General features: G+C 39.8%; 1 protein-coding gene across 3 annotated transcripts in view; it reads right to left on the bottom strand.

Annotated features, from left to right (window-relative positions):
- Positions 1-3,340: 3,340 nt before the first annotated feature.
- LOC309586798 (CD99 antigen-like) overlaps positions 3,341-18,705 on the bottom strand; it is a 33,368-nt gene continuing 18,003 nt past the window's right edge. The window contains exons 2-11 of one of the 3 annotated variants that reach the window (XM_082304304.1): positions 14,385-14,420; positions 13,974-14,024; positions 13,449-13,484; positions 11,917-11,958; positions 11,728-11,769; positions 10,170-10,235; positions 8,830-8,865; positions 8,180-8,290; positions 7,286-7,342; positions 3,341-5,242 (exon numbers count right to left, since the gene is read on the bottom strand). In XM_082304304.1, the coding sequence (XP_082160430.1) occupies positions 5,217-5,242; positions 7,286-7,342; positions 8,180-8,290; positions 8,830-8,865; positions 10,170-10,235; positions 11,728-11,769; positions 11,917-11,958; positions 13,449-13,484; positions 13,974-14,024; positions 14,385-14,420 (503 nt within the window). In that variant the 3' untranslated portion in view covers positions 3,341-5,216. The remainder of the gene's footprint in view (positions 5,243-7,285; positions 7,343-8,179; positions 8,291-8,829; positions 8,866-10,169; positions 10,236-11,727; positions 11,770-11,916; positions 11,959-13,448; positions 13,485-13,973; positions 14,025-14,384; positions 14,421-18,705) is intronic. The other 2 variants (XM_082304305.1, XM_082304306.1) reach the window with 2 other exon arrangements.

Below are 18,705 nucleotides of genomic sequence, written 5' to 3'. Positions count from 1 at the left end.
CAAGGAGGCTGGCGTGCGCCCTCCCTTTTGCTGGGGGGTAAGCTGCAGGCGCTTTTGCCAGCGCTGTTTTGACTAGGGCAGCAAATACTCTGCTACCATGAATGGCCGATCTGTACGCTCCTGGTGTTGCTGGGTGATCCAGTCTGGTGTGGGGCACAGCCTGGCCCCAAGTGCATTTCTGTTGAGTTACCTAGAACATAACGATACAGCGTGTGCACTGAGTTCATGTTTTATGCTAACTACAAGAAAACTGATGCAACGACATAAACTGGACTGATAAAACCCAGTGATATTGGATCTTCAGGAAGCTTGAGGTTCAAGTAGGTCAGCTTCCCCCCTCCCCCCCCCGAGTCTGAATGAGTAGAATGGTTTCTAAGGGCCTGGCTTATTGTATCACACTGCTTAACTATTTTTAAGCTAGTAATAGAAGCTCTGAAGCTCAATTTATGTATCATCATTCTCCTTGTCAGGGCCAATTGCTCAATCTCAGAAGAGTTATGGACATTTAGGTTTAAGAAGTGCCTTTGTCAGCCAGTGAAAACAAGAATTATGCCATGACACGAGCAATCCCATAAGTCCACTGTTTATTTTTTTCCAGAATAACAAAAGCACACATGTGCTAATCTTCGTATCAGTGATGAATTTGCCTGAAGGGAACAGGAAGGTTAGCAAGGCTACGTACTAGTCCCAGGCAAGTCCAAGCAGCTCACAAATGTTCAGTAGCTTTGCTTCAAAACAGCTGTTCCTGTAAGTGAATTCTTCCCCAAATGCTTTATCTCATCTGTCTGCTGATACTAGTTCATTGGGATATTGAAGATTCTTAAATTAAGTCTGAAGATGATGCACCCCTTGTCTAGTTCCTCTGAAGCCAGCTACTGCTCTGTCTAGCTAAAGAAAAACAATATGAAGAAGGCAGGGGAAGGGCAAACTGAGGGAGCAGACCTAGCATTGGAGTCAGGGTGTCTCGAATACTTATCCCACTTCTGTTCTTGGGGCGTTGCAGGAACTTCATAATCTCAGCTCCCTCTGTCAAAGATGTGCAAGTGATTGCCCGAGATATCAGGTAAACAATATTATATATTAAAAACAAATTTAAGGCCTTATAGCTGAACATACATAAATTGCATTTTTATCACTTTGAGAAATCATTGACTCGTCTTTTTCTATTTAAAGGGAAAACAAAGTTCTGCCTAATATTCACCTGACAAGGTGGATGACTTGCCTAATTTTTTTTTACTTGTTCTTTCAAGAAAAAGACATATATTTAAGAAATAACAAATGGGTGGAAGACAGAGCTAGTGTGTCTGTCTATTCTCTATACCATAGACTTTTAGCCCATCAGGCCTCTTCTAGATGAGGCAAGCCAAAAGAGAAGAAGAGGACAGTCACAACTCACCACAGTTGCAGCCCCATCCTTCCTGTGGGCAGAGGTTAGACATTGCTCTCTGGCACGGGTGACCTGCTGTACGAGTCCGTCGGAGATGAAAGAACCAAGTTATACACTAGAACTACTGGGGAAAGCCACTGATATCCTACAGCATTCATATTTTGTCATAAAAGTGGAAGTATTTTAATTAAAATATTGAAACATTTGGTAATGCTAGACATTAATTTAAATATAAGCAAAATACACAAGTGAATCAGTGATACAACTTCTTCTCAATGGAAGAATATAATTACTACACGCTACCTAAACTTCAATGGTTTTTCACAAGCAGATGGAGAAACATGCATTTTCATTTCCTGTTCCTAATCATCACTGTCTTTCAAACGTGTCTTTTATATCTGCATAGCAGAAAAGAGCAAAAAGAAAATAATCTTTTCAGTTTATGAAAAGGTTAAGGTTTGTTTCATAATCTTGTCAAGTGAAAAACACAGAGAATAGTACCGTTTAGACAGTGGCCTAAAATAATTAGCGAGGAAAATACCGAAATGCACAATTGGGAGCGTAATTCAGCCCAAGGTACACTGAAAGCTGAATGCACTAAAAAGAGTTTTCCTTAGCATTAAAAATTTGGCACAGATATTGAAATGAGGATGAATAGGAGCTACAGTAAAAAGCTGCCAAATTTTACGCTTAAGAATCGCCTGCTTTCATTTCCACAGCCCGATCATTTCGTTTGGATAAGTTTAGGTAAGTATTTGAAATGGACATCGGATTTCAAAAACCGTCAAAACATATTTTCAAGCAGTCCTTTTCACTGACGGTTAGGACGAATTCAACTGCTACCTCAGCTCCTTTGCAGAAGCTAAAATGCCATGATATTCTACAAGAAGATCCTGCTTTGCTTTTTTCCCTCTTATTACTGAAGGCAACTCCTCCTCCTCAAAGGAGGTAGACTAGAGAAAAAACAGAACTGAAGAGGCTGTGCCACAGGAACAGGGCAGAGCTCTTCATTCCCATCCATTTCAACTCAGTTTAATGATGATCGTACCTCCCCAGGAGTGAACTTGCAGTTTGGGCCTGGAAAGGACAGTAATTTTTCATCCCACTGCACAGTCTGATCGAAACCTGTATGGAAACTAGAACATTAATTCCCAAACGGGGATCTGAAAGTCACTGACAGCCCATAAGGCCACCATGCGCAGCAGCTGAGCTGTGGGAGATGACCATAAAAATACTTCAGTAGGGTGATGAATAACTGTTAACTGATCATGTTTCTTGACCCAGTGAATGTGAGAACTAATGAATTAGGATATTTAGTTATGCAATGCAAGAGCAGTTGAGCTAGGAAGGCACAAGATCAAAGTCTCAATGGATAATGAGGCAAATAGCAACAAAGCAATACCCTGGTAACTGAAAAATAAGCGAACTGCTATGTTTTATCCACAGGTAAGTAACAGAAACCCATACATTGGCAGTTTCTTGCTCACTGCAAAAGAACAGCCTGAAGTGTCAAGCCTTCTCTTTAACCTTTTCTTCCTAGGTGGCAGCAGCCAGTCTTTCTTCCTTCTCAACACAAACACGGTTAAGTTTGCCCATACTAAGCCTTCTGCTGCTGTGCGTATTTTCAGTAGATTCTGTGTTACCAAATTCAGGCATCCTTCTTCAAAAGCCGTGTCTGTCCTTCACAGAGATCGATGTCTTCTCTGCACTTCACACTGGTAAGCAGCCTGTGAGAGCAACTCACAGCTTTGTTGCTACTGGCCAGCTTCCTTCTAAAATGATTAAAATGTCTGTAAGAAATAAGCCTGAATTGGTGATGGAGAAGGAAGACAAACTCCCTTTGAAGACTGCTTCTCTGGTAGAGCACCGAAATTTTTGTATTTATAAGACTACTAAGAAAGAAAATACATAAACATTTGTTGTTGTTTTTTTTTTTTTTTTTTTAATTTATTTTTAGAAAAATCACAATGTTGATAGGAGGTTTTAATAAGTAATTTTTAGGCTTGCAAAAGCTGAAGAAGGATTCAGGAGTCTGGTTAGCTAAAAGCTAGTTTGAGCTTCCCCTGCCATTCTATCCCTAAGAACCACTGGCTTATTTCTGTTTTCTCTACACTTGGCATTGATATGAGATACCTGTTTATTCATGCAGGTAAGCAGTACATTTCATTTCTTTGTATTTACATAGATCAAATGTTTACCTAAAAATCAACTTTCCACCCTCAAACACACTTAAAGGTTTTAGCACTTTTGTACTAAAAGCAGAAGTGGGGCAAAAAGAGGTTTACAAATTAATTCCATAACAAAATACTAAAATCTATGTAAAGCTTTGTTGCAAGCTAAGAAACATGTACAAGAAATTCTTAAATGAATTATCCTTGGCATACATTCATATTTGAATGCACAGATATATTTACATGTTTAATATCCAAATTCATAATGTCTTCTAAGATGTTCCATGAAATGTCATCCTTCGGTAGAACTTTGCCAGGTGGCTGAAGCACATTAGTAAGACACACATTGTAAAATTGCATGAAAATTGGAAACAATTAGAATGAAAGCCAACAGAACTGGTCAGACTATTCCTTCCAGACCGAACTAGTTATTATTCCAGACTTAGTCCTTTAACTGTTATGAGTTGCACAGTTTTCCATGTTTCCACAGATCCTTGAAGCCTTCCTGTGGCTTTCAAGAGCCACAGCAAAGCTCTCAAGTGCTTTCAGTTGAGGATACAATCATAGGTCCTCATCCCGATGGCAATCCTTCACAAGTCCAAAAGCATTCTTCGCGCGTATGCTATTTATACTGCTCAATGGACGCTTGTGGAGTCAGGCTGGCTTGTTCTGGTCAGTCTTGCTATTAGGTACTTTCGAGGTGTAGTACTGCTCCTGTCTTTTAAGCATGTATGATAAGCTTTCCAAATTCAAAGTATCACATTATTTTCTGTTAAGATTTTGGTTATGGAAGTCTGAAGATGTTAATCCCCACTCCCCAATACTTCACCTACAACTGTTCAGACAACTGCCAAACATCAGTCTCGCCAGATGTACAAAATCCAAATATGTTTCTCATTTGCAAATCGGGATTTTCCACATCTGACCAGCTCAGTACTTGCTAAGCGGGAAGAGCCAGAAAGGATGAAGGGTCTGTGTACGCTAATTTGGGTGTTCTGCGCTAGTTTGGGTGTTATGAATCTGTACCAGACAGATGCAACAAAAAAAAAAAAAAAGCAAAACCAAAACTCTGAATTTTTGTCCCTTGGATGCTCAAGAACAAGTATCTCTTCCCTGGTGGCTGACGCAGGCAGCTACACAGATTGTATCAGCAGCACCCACACCCAGATCCATTGTCCACGCACAGTGACCCATTTGCTTTCAGGAGCCCACACCGTATACCAGGTGGTTTGGCTGGTACACTCACTGCATACAGGATATTAAAAAAAATTTTTGCACTGCCTGAAAGCAATGGTGTAACAAAACATTAACTGCTTATTGTTTTTGGAGAGGTAAGGAAAGGTTAAGCATCCTGAATGCACTAGAGACACACCCAGTTGTCACAGAAGTACAGGAAAGAATGTAAAGGCACAACATACTTCTACACTCCTGTCATTAAGGCCATATATTGGTGTGCGACAATGCTTCACAGGGCTAACCATACAGAAGTGCTCAGGTCTAAGTCACACTCCCAGAGGTGTTTCAAACAAGAACTGTTTTGTCATGCAACTTCAGACTCTGCTTTTTTATTATGCTTTTTTTGTTTCCTTTTTTTTTTTTTCAGGCAGAACGCAGGCTCTCTGTCCAGTTTCAATGGTCTGTTCTTCATCATGTTTTCTTTAGTTCTCCAAAAGTGTGCGCTGAACTAAAAAGTGAAAAACAACTTGAGATTAGTACACTAAGTATACATTTTAAGTTATGTATTACTATGTAACTGTATATGTGGGCAACAGACTTTTTCAGGAGGCATTTGAAACTGGGATAAATTCAGGTAAGCAAGGGCTTGATTCTCTGTAGCCAATACCCTGCATACCAAGGTACATCACAACCCAGATTTCTCACTCAAATAACCACATCTTACTAGATCCGTGTAGCTATCTACACTTGCAGTATAACCCAACATGCAGTTTCAGACTTGCAGTTTTGCGGATGCAAAAATGAAATGGAGTACAGTCTGTGTAGCTGATGCAAAAAGCAGGTTATTGAAAGAAAGTGCTAGCCTAGGTTATCTACATTTTCATGAAGTCAAAGATAAGTCTACATAAAAATTTAAAAATGCAAACCTGTTCTGCCGTGCCATCTGACCTGGCTTAATGCAAGGTTGCTTCTAGCTAGAAGCCATGGAGGTACATCAACACTATATTACCAAAAGCAGAGCTAATGTCTGCTGACTCCCAGAACTTAGATCAGGAGTAGCACCATGCTGACCATGGTTACCCAGTTTCTTGGCTCAAAACATGCTTATGCTTGCCTGCGAAATATAACAGAGGTATGAAATTTGGGATTTAACATGACATCCATGTGTAGGCAGGAGCAATCATTTATGATAACATCCCAGGTTTGACTTTATCGGTTAAAATAAAGTATGCATCATCTGATGCATTTGACACCTGAGTTCTGGTAAATCTTGGCCAAAATTTTAGCATATTCTGACTCCAACTCATATGTTAACTGCCTTTGGTAGAGGTCTTTGAAAAACACTGCTTGCTTCACTAACGCCTAGCTGAATTCAGGATACCCGCCTATCTCCAGTCCTGACTTCAACAGCCAGTCACAAGAAAATGTTTTCTCCTTGAGAGTTATAGATATTTAACACCTTAAAGGAAAAATGTTTATAAAGAGGATCATGAGCCAGATGGAAGTTTTTAGCAAACTGATGAAATACCTGAAAGAAATAAGGTATAAAAATTTTTTCGTTAAATTATAAAAAAACCAGAACTAGTTCTGTGGCTTTTAGATTAAGCTCACAGAAGAATATATTGCAAATTCATACTGCTTTGAGGTTTGAATAGTCAATGTTTCAAAGACACTCAACAAACTTCAGCATGAGGGTGTACTGCTTCTTCCTTTGTCAACCAGTCACAAGAGCTAGAAGGCCAAGTTTTCACCTATACTGTTTCCTCCAGATCTGTCTATGGCTTTCCTGGAAATACTCACTTGTTCCATCAGCCAAGTATCCTAAACAACTGTACCTGGAAAGGTGAGGTTGTTAGGGGTTTTGTTGCTTTAAAAGAGATCCTTCCGCAGCTGTCACCATTGTAGAAAGATTTGTTATTTGATCATAGAATCGTTAAGGTTGGAAAAGACCCTTAAGATAATGATTCTTTCATACAAGAATCATTCTCTGTTCACAACAGAGAATATTTTAGTTACAACAACATGCTAGTAAGTTCAGTCCTCCTTGCCTCCAGTGTAGTTTCATCTCTGTCCAAACACTATTAACATTTTTTAATATGCATTCTTGCAGAGTTCTGTATGGGTTTACAATCAAAAAAGGTACCAGATTACAATCAGACACAACACACACTAATAAAACACCTGCCAGCTAACTGCAGTTATGCATCACACTAAAGGAGCAGGCTTATGTTTTCTTAATTGTCTTTAATAATACTTTTGCAGAGAAAATTCAGTTCTTTACTTTCTTTAAGTTCTTGTATTTCAAGGACTCCTCAAGGCAATAAACCAATCTGTTCAAAGAATAAAAAACTAGAGAAGAGTGGCCATTTTACCAGAACTGAAATCTTGATTCAGTTCTGAGTTAGTTGTCATGGTAATTACAAACTTTTTTTTTTTTTTAAACAAAACAAAACAGTGCAAGTAATTTCCTCCACTATGTTAGATGTCAATAAAGTGCATTTAATAGGATCCCCACCAAAACATTGATCTTCCATCTAGATTATTCTCTTACCAGGTGGCTCAGATTGTGCTCCCCGATGGCTTTCCATATTCACATTCTCTTCATCTGCTGGGAAAGAAAGATGTTTAGCATTCAAATTCTCTTATCTTCAAAGCTGTTGATTAATAGAGATAATTTGAGAGAAGAAACAGCACTGAAGAAACTGGGCTACTGATAGTAGTTCAGTTTCCCTTGTGTTGCCTGCATGTTAATTTTAATGTGCATGGTAGATGTTACTCAGTTTCCAAACTTCCCAAATGACAAAACGGCAGTGCCTGGCTAGACTGCTGCTCCATCATCTTCCTTCACCAACCAGTCAGAAAGACTAGAAAGGACAAAAATAAAGCTTCTGCCCCACCTATGGCCCACAGTACTCCCCAAGTTCTCTGATCCAAGTTGTATCTTATTTAGGTGGAAAGGAAGTAGATAGCAAGCAATAGACGACTGCAGAAGAAAGAATCATTGGGGGATGAACATCCGGGTAGTTGTCAGAAACCTAATATGTAGGCAAGTACCTTGTGAAGACACAAAGGCAAGATTTACAAAATTAGAAATGACAAGGTATTTTCCAGCATGAAAATAGTCTCTAATCCCCAACCTCCACTCAATTTTCTTTAAAGAAATGTTCTCTTGCGGTCTCTCCTACTCACTCTTTAGCAGGATGTGCTTTTATTTTAAGAAATGCAAAGCCTTAAGTTTGTCTGCTTCTGAAAGTCTAAACTTTGGGTGAGGCATTCTTCAGACACCCTGTCTTAGACGACTAGTAAGAGAGGTTATTCCCTGTGAACACAAATTCACTGTGCTATTAAAACTACCTTATGCACAAGATCAATCTCTAGCCCCCATATAAACATGGAAACGCATCTCTCTAGACAGGAGAAAACAAAACTAATTTAGAATCCTTACCGTTTTGTTTGAAACAGAGTTTCTTCTTTTGGTAAGCAATGAAACTAGATACTGCTCCAATTACAGTAGCAACCACAGCACTTACAATTCCAGCTATTGCTCCCTGAGAAGCTGAAAAAAAAGAGGTTTGTATACATTTTTCAGAATCGAAAGCAATGTCAAGCTTGTATTGTCTCAAAGTAAACTCTGTGAACACTTCCAGAAAACAATAAACTGAAATTATTACATGAAACTTTAGTAATCAACTCTTTCTGTCTTTCTGAATAATGAAAAGTGAATCCTCTAATTTTATAACCATTGATTTCTTAGCAATGCCTATTGTTAAACAATGTAAGCACACCTGTTGCAAGTTCCACTAATTAAAAAAAGCTACTCTTTCATAACCAAATCTAAGTTGTATGCATGGAATCACTGCACCAGCATCTCCGAGACCTTAACACTTTTGAATCATTTGCAACACAGAGATTTTAAAGAATTATGAAAGTAGAGCTTGAAAGTAAGAATTCTATATTCTACAAAAGTTTTTAAGCGGAAACCCACTACCCGTAGTGACCATTCTAGCAGAATATTAGCAATACAGAAAAACGCAGAAAACAAGATTCAGACATGCAGACACCATCATACACATAAATTTATGCATTTACCCTCACCTTCTTCTTCATTATTTGGACTTGGTCCCTTTCGTTCTGTAAAAATGAACAAAATGTTTAGATTTTACATGTCTAAAGAACAGTCATATCATAATTGACAACATTTTTGTCAATTAATCATGCAAAATTACAAGCCATCTATTATATCCATACAGTGCTAAGCTCTCTGGCACTCAAACTTTCTGTTTTCAAAGCACAGCTCTTGGTGATGCCAACTTCAGCTTTGGATGCTCAGCACTTCTATGAAATGAGCACAGCACACCTGTGAAGTCTGGTTTAATCAACTGGCCCACCACCACAGAATACTCAGTGGAGAGGAACAGTATAGAATTTCAGGGTAGCATTCAACTGTATTTCCATGGAACCAGCTATCTTTTCCTAAAATCCCAGCCTCATTTACTAAATATTTTTGCAATTCTCCTAGCAAACGAGACAGAAGTTCTGTAAATACTATCCTTATTTGGCACTATGCAACTTGCACCACTGAAGCAGGAACCTGTGCAGATGAAAACACCACCCAGGTCTCAACAGATGCTTCTTGCCCCTGTCAATTTTCAAGTTACTGCCCCAAAGGAACCTTGGAAGGTGAAAACTTCCCAAAAAATTAGCATCGGTAATCTGTCTGGGACAACTCTCTGAAGAAGACCAGCAGCATGTCTCAACATCACATCAAGATACTTAATCTAACTTTGACCTGGAAATAGTAAAGTTGCAGTAATGCATACAGGAACGACTAACCCCATCCTAATGATGACGATTACTGCAGCTTGGTCCCAGTGACCACCTCTGTACTGAGCTGCGCCATAACAATTAGACATGGCAGATTACTCAAAACAAGTTTGGTTTTGATACAGCTCAGACTAGATACAACCTACATCACCTGGAAGACATAAGGATCAGTTCATCCTGTGGGACAGATGAAATCTTTGAGAACACAAGGTGAACCCTCTTCTGGCCCACCCCTGGGCTTCCTAACCACAAGAACTAAAAGAAACTGAGAGTATGTCACAGAAGATCTGAAAATGACACCTGGATGCCTTTAAGAACTATATTTGTGGTGAATTTTGAATTAAATACCACATTTGTATCTCACCATCTTTCTTAGCATAACAGTGAAAACCAATGAAGGTTCCTATACCAGTTTTACCTCTTAATTATCTGGGAGTTTTTGGCAGAGACAGAACACATATTGCTTTTGAACTGGAAGGTATGCTCTTAAGTTTCAGATACCAGAACCAAAAGTGTTACAAGTTAGACCATGTTAACCAGCTTGTGAGCAAGCTTTTATCAAAAGCTCAGGTAGCCATAGGATCAGTATGAAACACAACCTAGTATCTTACCATTGCTGCCACTATCATCGCCTTTTGGTAAACTGCCATCATATAGATCCGAATCATCAAGTTTGCCTATAAAAAAAATAAAAATAATATTATCTTACATGTTTTAAGTTCAGTGAAAAGACACCTCAAGGCACATAATGACATGGAAGTTTTCTCTAGATCGTTCAGCTGAGTTCGTGGTGGTTTTAGGCTCAGCGTCATAGTCACAACATGTTCCTGTTTCAAAAGCCCTCCCAATCTCAAGTCCCTTCAGCTTGGCACTATACAGTCTGATAGCAGCACGGCTGCTTCTGGACTTCCTGAACAACTGAGACAAGTCAGCGTCCAAGAGCAAGTAGTACTGCACAAGTCATAGGCTAAGCAAGCAAGAAGCCCTGTAAGCTACTTAAGTGGAACAGCCCAAGTCTCACTATCCTGTTAAAGCAGAGAAAGGACATGGACAGGAAAGGACCATTTCTTTTCAAGGCTGCAGCTGTGAATGTTTCTTCAGAGCTGGGTTTTTAAGTCACAACCAATCTTTTGAACCTGTACAACAGAGTAGCTAAAGAAAAAAAGAAAAAAAAAGTTCAATATGCCACAGTCCAGTGGCTGCAGTATTTGCCTGACAATGGGAAGATCCAAATGTAATTCCCTCCTCTGATTTACTGCAGGACGTTGAATCAGTCCCTCTCCATTTCCACTTGACCTTACCTCATGGGGCCTGAGTTCTCCTCCTTCCCTCTGCTGCCAAATGAATCTTTAGTTTATGCAAAGCAAATCTGTTTCAAGCAGCAAAACTAAAAGTATTGCATCAGAGGATGTTTTAGTTGGGGGGCAAAAGCACTGTACTGAGGCATGCAAGACCTGAATTCAAATATCTGCTGCAAATCAGGTAGGAGAAGTAACAAGAACCAGGGCTTGCATTTCAGGTAAGGACTCTTTACCACCGTATTCCTGGATAATGGTATCATCACAGCTGCAGCCATCTGAATCTGTTTTGTTCTGAGTTAGGCGAAGACAGAGAAGACCTCTAAAACACAACAGGCGAGGAAGGACATGTATTTTAAGCCTACCTTTCAAACACAAAAGAATTGTATTTCTTAACTGGGGCCTTTAAAAGAAAAACTAAAAAAAAAAAAAAAAAAACCCTTTAACTTTGAGCTTTACCTTTAATTTAGATGCTTTAAGAATACAGTTCACAGGTAGTTCCTACCGACTTTTTAGCACAACTAGCGGGGATTCAGTTTGTTAAGATGAAAGGACTCAATCCAGTACACAGGTGCTCCACCATAGGCAGTCAAGAACAACATTGCCCCAAGCACACACACTCTGTCCCATCCTTCCTCCTCCCCACACCATCCTGCTTTTAAGTGAAAGGAAAGTGACTCAACAGGTTTGTTATGGAATTTCAAGACTGCTGCAAAGCTTATTTACAAGACAATTTTTCCTCAATCCTCAGTGTTTATCCAGTGCAACATCTGACATACATAGCAGCCAATTAACAAGGTGTAATTATTATAAGTTTAACTGAGATAGTAAAACCATGTCATGATTCAGGAGTTTGTGCTAGAAGCCTTACCAGCATCTTTAGGATGTGCAGGTGGACCTTGCTTGGGGTTATCTACACAGAAAAGAGAGATTTAGGAAAAAAAAAAGAAAAAGGTTAAGAGATCAAAAGCAGAGTACAATACAGTAACTTTGAAAGCGACTAGGAAAGATTAACAAATACTTTTCTACTGTTCAGAAATTCCTGCTAGGTCAGTCTTACCCGAGTCTCTAGGATTTGCAGGCAGACCTGGTGTGGGGTCATCTGTAGACAAATAAGAATAAAGTGACCAAAGTTACTAGTGTGAAGAGACCAAAAGCAGAGCATATAGTGACCTTGAAAGACTGTCTTCCCTGTATCATTTTCCTTTCCTTTCATTACCTAATGCTGTATTTGTTTGGTTATTTTAGGTTAAACACTGTACTTTAATGCAATTAACAGTGTTTCTGCTACATTAGCCTGCATGTCAGACCCTTGCTATAACTGAACATATATACAGAAGAACTCACTAAGTGTTATGCAGCATTTTAGTTTGCACAGCTGATTTCAAACATTGAAATTCTTTAAGTTTTTCTACCAGGTACAGATTACTTGGCTGTTTCCTCTTTTAAAACTACCAGATTTTAACCAGTAATAAAGGTTGGTACCTCACAAACAAACAAACAAAGACAAGATACACACGATAGAACTAGAAATATGGTCTCCGCAATGACTTCATTTAGCTTGCCACAAAATAGGAGAATAAGAGATCTTAGTAATTATATCTGTACTGTTTGGTCACAGTCTTTGTTGCCCACATCAAATTAACACAGCAGCAGTGGTTTTCTAAAACTGTGTTTTCACCAACAGCTGAACCAATCTAGCAGCCCATTTCTTTTGTATGCTACTTGTCCTTGATGTTGCATGGTCTCGCCTCCTCCCAGCTCCAGCACAAGTCAGATCTGGTCTCCTTAGGCTCTCTGTATATTCAAAGTAAAGAGGCAGGCACCTCCAGAGCACAATTCCAAGACCCCAACTTAGGCTTGCCATCCTGTAAAGGATCCTCTCTTCACTTACCTGAACCATCCGATTCATTCAGTCAACTGTTTATCAATTAGCCAACTCTGATTTAAAAAATGTCAGCAGTTGGAAACAGACTGCTTTAAGAGAGACAAAACGTCAAAGGGCTAAATGAAACAGAGCAGTAAACAGTGCTACTGTCCCACAACTGTACGTCCTCTGCTAGGAAAGCCATCTATACTGCAACAGGCCTAGTGATGGTACTTGAAAAGCTACTGTGCATTATCTGCCTAACTGGATGCATCTTTTACTGGCCGAGTGAAAACAATACTGCAATTTCTACTGCTGCCCACACTGAAGAGCTGAAGTGCATTAGAAAGAGGACCTTCCCTCATATTATTTCAAACAGATTAATGTTTTCTTGTGCTACTAAAATTACTTCCTGGAAAGAAAGAGATTACTTCAGATTTAAAAACTACTTCCATAAGTAATAGTTTATGGAATTACTGCCATCTAGTGAAGACACAGCAAGGAAACAAGTAGGACTTGGCTAAGAAATGAGTGAAATACATACAGTTTTTGTGATCGAGACCCTTAAAACTGAAGGTAAATAAACATAACTAGACTGCAATTATTTTCATCTGCAGTCTGTTACCTTAATCAACTCAGTGTCCTTATTACATTTAGGTAATAAAGGATAGATAGACACTGCACCAAGTACCACTGACCAGTATCCAGGAAAACATGATACTTACTTAGAGGCTGAAGAGCATCTTCTAAGTTGAAATCATCTACAAAGAAAGAAGGGAGGTTTTAAATGGAATGCAAAAACTGAACTAGTTTTAGACTATTTTTACACGAAATGCACCTCACAATGTTTTCACTAAGAATATAATGGCATGCTTATTCAACAGTGGCCCACAGAAGAGCACCACAGAGTTACCAGACATTATCTGCCAAACTACATGCTGCTTTTGGTGACCATGGTACATGCCAAGGGCCAACTCAAGGTGAGCAAGCTCAAAACATGCAGATTGAGAGCCAACAGACGGGATTCCCACAGGGTCTTTAAGCTTGTGAAATCACAAAGTAAATTTATGAAAGCACTAGCAGAAGACTCCAAAATGCAGAAATACTTTTGCTATTGGGGAACTGCTTTCTTTTATAGAAATATCACAACTCTGTGTGCCACTAAATTGAAAAATTCAGGCTCTCAAATGCGTATGTACAACTACACTTGACTTCACAGTAAAAGGCATTACAAGCCAATTAAATCTCACCGGAATCTGATGGTGGTGGCTTCTGAGATGGAAGAGGCTTATTATTAGTTTCTGTCAGGGATGGTTAGAAAAAAAAAAGTTTAAATACTATTTAATACACTGTTCAGAAGATACATGAAGGACAAATGTAAGCCTATGTCTATACAATAAAAAGCACAAGATCAAGTCTATACAGCAAGACATTTTCCCCTTAAAAGGAATCCCTGAGTGTTCCCAAAGACAAATTTCAGTTCTATGCTGTCAATATTTTGACATACCCATAGCTGATTTGTTCCACTGAAGTTTAAACAAACCGTATGTGGGGAAGGTGTCACGCTTGGTCATGCAGTGATACTCGGAAACAAACAAGTCAAAAGAGCAGTCATTATTTTCCCGCCTCCCTCCCAAAATTTGAACGAGTGTAATAATTACCGAGTGCATCTTGTAAGTTCAAGTCGTCAGAATTGCCTGTAGAAGATGAAAGCAACAGTAAGAACACTTTTTTTCCTTACTCAAAACCAAGACTTATTACAGTCATGAACATGTCTTTGATCTATCTTGAGGTATGTTTTCCACTTGCTGCGTCAGACTAAGAGAATATTTTGAGTCAGAGCTGAAGACAGACATTCTTCTCTATTTTTCCAGACCACCATCCACACATCTCTTTGGAAAAAAAAGGAACAACACTAAAAATTGTCTCTATAGAAAGGATCCGGAGGGCCAGAACATATATTCCTATGGTCAATATAATGCACTTAATCCTTTATTCTTGCCACTGCTATTGCATGTTTTCTTAGTGCCATCCTCAGCATATTCTTTCCCAGCCTTCTTTCCACTGAACCACAAAATGAGCAGGGGCACAACTCCAATTCACAAGAATTTACAAGATTCAAATCTGAAGAAGAGCCTTGGAGCACAAAGGCTGGTATGAAAGTTATATGATCGGGTAATGGATTTAACACCTTGGCATCAAAAATTAATTTTCATGGGTTTATAGGACTTATCTTTTCCCCTAACAAAGGTTAACAGTATGAAGGTGGTTAAGTTATTGGCACAGATGATATTGAGCAGTCTCTTCAACTTCCTAAAAGACAGCTAAATGCAGCTGTCACTACTATGGGCTCTCCACTCCAGGTAGATTAAATTTCATTTTCAGCCCTTAGGAAAAGAACATTCTCTCTTCCTGTATTAGGTCAGTTGCTAGAGCTACTGCTGCTTACCCAGCCAACTGCAAACACACTAACTCAATATATTCATGATACAAACTGGTTTCACAGCATGAATATAGTAGTGTGATCTCAGCAGCAGAGGCTTGTAAGCTAAATGGACAGCTATAACAACTGCTTGGGATATTTCTGATAGTTCATCACTCCTACTTTCACTGAAGCATGGAAAAAGAAAAAGGCATGAAAGTAGATAACAGCTATTGAAGAAAAAGACATCCAAATATACTGCTCCAGCCCCAAAGAAGCTGGAAGATTTTTTCTACCTTCTATTAAGCCAGCCAGAGCAGAATTTAATTCCAGCCAGTGCTACCTTAATTCAGAAAATACATGCATAAAGCATTGATGTGTTTGGCTTTTCCTCTAACAATGTAGCTATAGAATAGAAATCATAACTGGCTACTGCAAAGTCTGAAGAGAGGAATAAAAAATAAACATCAAAAAATCAAACCACAAGCAGAATGTTCCTTCTGCTTACATGACAGGCCAAGTTAAGACAAGGACAACTCACAAGTCTAGTACCAGGAATGACAGATGCTCATATACTTGGTGACATATTTCATCTCAACTCAGGTTTCATCTCAACTCAGGTCATTAGGTATAGATCTTGGATAGAAAGCAAGAAGATACTTTACTTACTTTACTTTATTTATTTACTTAAATAAGAGACCATAAGCTCTTTTAGATGCTTAGCTCATGAAAAACTGTTTCACAGAATGCAGGTTGTTTATCTGAAGCCTACATCATCTTACAAGAGAATCTTAAAAACCTCAGTAAAATGAGCAGTTGCTAAGACCCAAACCTCAGTTACCTCTGAAGTTACCCCTTTGTTTAGACTGCACCAAGAAACCTCCATATTAACACGCAAGAAAGGTCAAAACACTCAAGAGAAATTTAAACAAGTATTTGCGTAGTTGTTCCTCAAACTTGAATTCTAGTTTGTTTGTTTTGCATACATCTCTCAGGCTACAGTCCTCCAAGGAGGAATGCCTAAGACAGGACCTGCTCAGATACTTGCTAGTCTAACTCTAAGAAGGCAGGCAGAAGGATCTGTTGAAGATGAATACTCCTCAAAACATTATACAGAGTAGCAACCAGAGGATGGACCACCACCATCTGTCTCGAGGTTAAAGATATATCACTAAGTCAATGAATGTTACACTGGTGGGTGTATTTCAAGAGCGCTATTTCTTTTTAGAAAGAATGGCAGAGGGAAAAACAAGCACATATATTCAACATCATGCTTTGGTGCAGCTGAAGTTTTACCTGGAGCAGAAAAGAGGCTATTTGAAGAGTCTCCTGCTACCACCATGAAACTTAGTCCGAGAACTCTGAATGGTTCCAGCTGCAGTGGTTTTCCTCAAGAGGAGGAAACCAGTGTAAAAGAGTGTGCATTCAGTGACATTGCTATTTTAAGGGATTGTTTTCACACTTGATCTTCATGGAGAAATCATTTAGGGTGAGAATGCTGACTGCCAATCTCACACAAGACATGCTTTGAGAGAGCAATAAACAAATTTGAGAGTTAATAAAAGAAAAAAATCATTCTATATTGACTGGAATTGTTCAATATTCTGCAATGACAATTCTGTTTTCCAAGCACGCAGCAAGACGTCAGGCTCTTCAAACACATTAATTTACCTCAGTAATGGTAGCAGAAAACGATACTCATTACAATAATATGCACTCTGAAGTGCTGGCAGTCTCCTTTCCCAGCAAAGACTGGTTGTTTCTCCACTGTTCATGACAAACCTTCTTATGTTTTTAAAGCACTTGCTTTTACAACTGTACTTTCTCAGCTTTTAGTATGGTGGGTCCAGCTAAACTAGAAGTTCAATTACTCTAACCTGAAAGGAGATGCTCAGAACCAGGGATTCAGCTGGTTCCAGGGAAGAAACAATCAGACAACAGAGATAAAGCTACAGAACTAGAATAAAGGTAGGAGCAGGATCCAAGAAGAAAAAGTCAGCAAGAATATGCTGCACTTCCTACAGGTTTAAGGAACACCCAGAGTAACTGAGCTTATGAGCATTTTCTTAGTCTAAGCAAAGATAATTGCAAATAAAGCAGATATTATATTGTGTATAAAGCACAAAATATAGCATGTATTTCTAGCTCCTATGGGCACAAGCAGATTCAAGAACGTTTCAGAAGTGTCTACACTATTTTCCTTCCATGTCCATAGCTCAAATAACAGGATCTCAAGAGACAGATCTTCAGGAGACTGTCCCCAGTAACCTGCATAGTTTGTCTCAGATAGGTGAAAAACAGCAGGTAAAAAAAAAGAGCAAATATAAGCTTTTGAAAAGCTGATGAGCTAGAAGGGTATTCAAGAGAGCCAAGTAACTACGCAAATAGGAGTCCTCTGCAAAGGCCTATAACTGCCCTCAGATACTTACTGCTATGGTATTAGATTAGTCATATTTACATTCCACTGCAGAAGCAGACACAAGCTTTGGAAAGTTCCTCCATTAGTCACGTGTATGGCGACACACCAAGAAAGGAGGCTTGTGATGAATCACCACAAACATAACTTTCTGACTTGAGCAACAGGCTGCTTGAATTTTGTTTTTCTAAAAACGCTGGTGCTCTCCTCCTACCCTCCCTCCCTCCCTCCTCAGCACCCTGTGCGCCACAGGGTGCCACAGAGCCTGCATGCTGCAACTGGTCTTCCAGTTGTAGGCCTACAGACCAGGTGACGGAGGTCAGCTTGTCCCTGTCCCACCGCTGGACGTTACCTGCCACTCTGTCAGTGGCCAACTAACCTACAATCATAAAATCATAGAACATCTTGAGTTGGGACCCATAAGGATCATCGAGTCCAACTCCCTGCTCCTCACAGGACTACCTAAAACTAAACCATAGGACTAAGAGCATTGCCCAGACACTCCTTGAACTCTGACAGGCTTGGTGCTCTGACCACTTCCCTGGGGAGCCTGTTCCAGTGATGGTCCACTCTCTCAGTGAAGCACCTTTTCCTAATGTCCAACCTGAATTTCCCCTGACACAGCTTCATTCCATTTCCTTGTGTCCTATCGCTGGTCACCAGAGAAAGGAGATCAGCACCTCCCCCTCCACTGTCCCCCTTGAGGAAGTTGTAGACAGTGATGAGGTTACTCCTCAGCCTTCTCTTCTCCAAGCTGACCAAACCAAGTGACCTCAGCTGCTCCTCAAAAGTCTTGCCCTCAAGGCCTTTCACCATATTGGTCGCCATCCTCTGGACACACTCGAGTAGTTTCATAGAATCATTTAGGTTGGAAAAGACCCTTAAGATCATTGAGTCCAACCATTTGATGTCCTTATATTGAGGCACCCAAAACTGCACACAGTACTCGAGATGGGGCTGCACCAGCACAGTGTAGGGTGGGACAGTCACCTCCCTCAACCGGCCAGTTATGCTGTGCTTGGTGCACCCCAGGACATGGCCGGCCCTTTTGGCTGCCAGGGCACACTGTTGACTCATGCTCAACTTGCCATCCACCCAACCCCCCAGGTCTCTTTCCGCCAGTCTGCTCTCCAGCCTCTCGTCC

Source organism: Platalea leucorodia, assembly GCF_965183815.1.
Source record: "Platalea leucorodia genome assembly, chromosome: 2".
NCBI lineage: Eukaryota > Metazoa > Chordata > Aves > Pelecaniformes > Threskiornithidae > Platalea > Platalea leucorodia.
The sequence above is the reverse complement of the archived record's forward strand: the minus strand, read 5'-3'. Positions and strand labels throughout refer to the sequence as shown.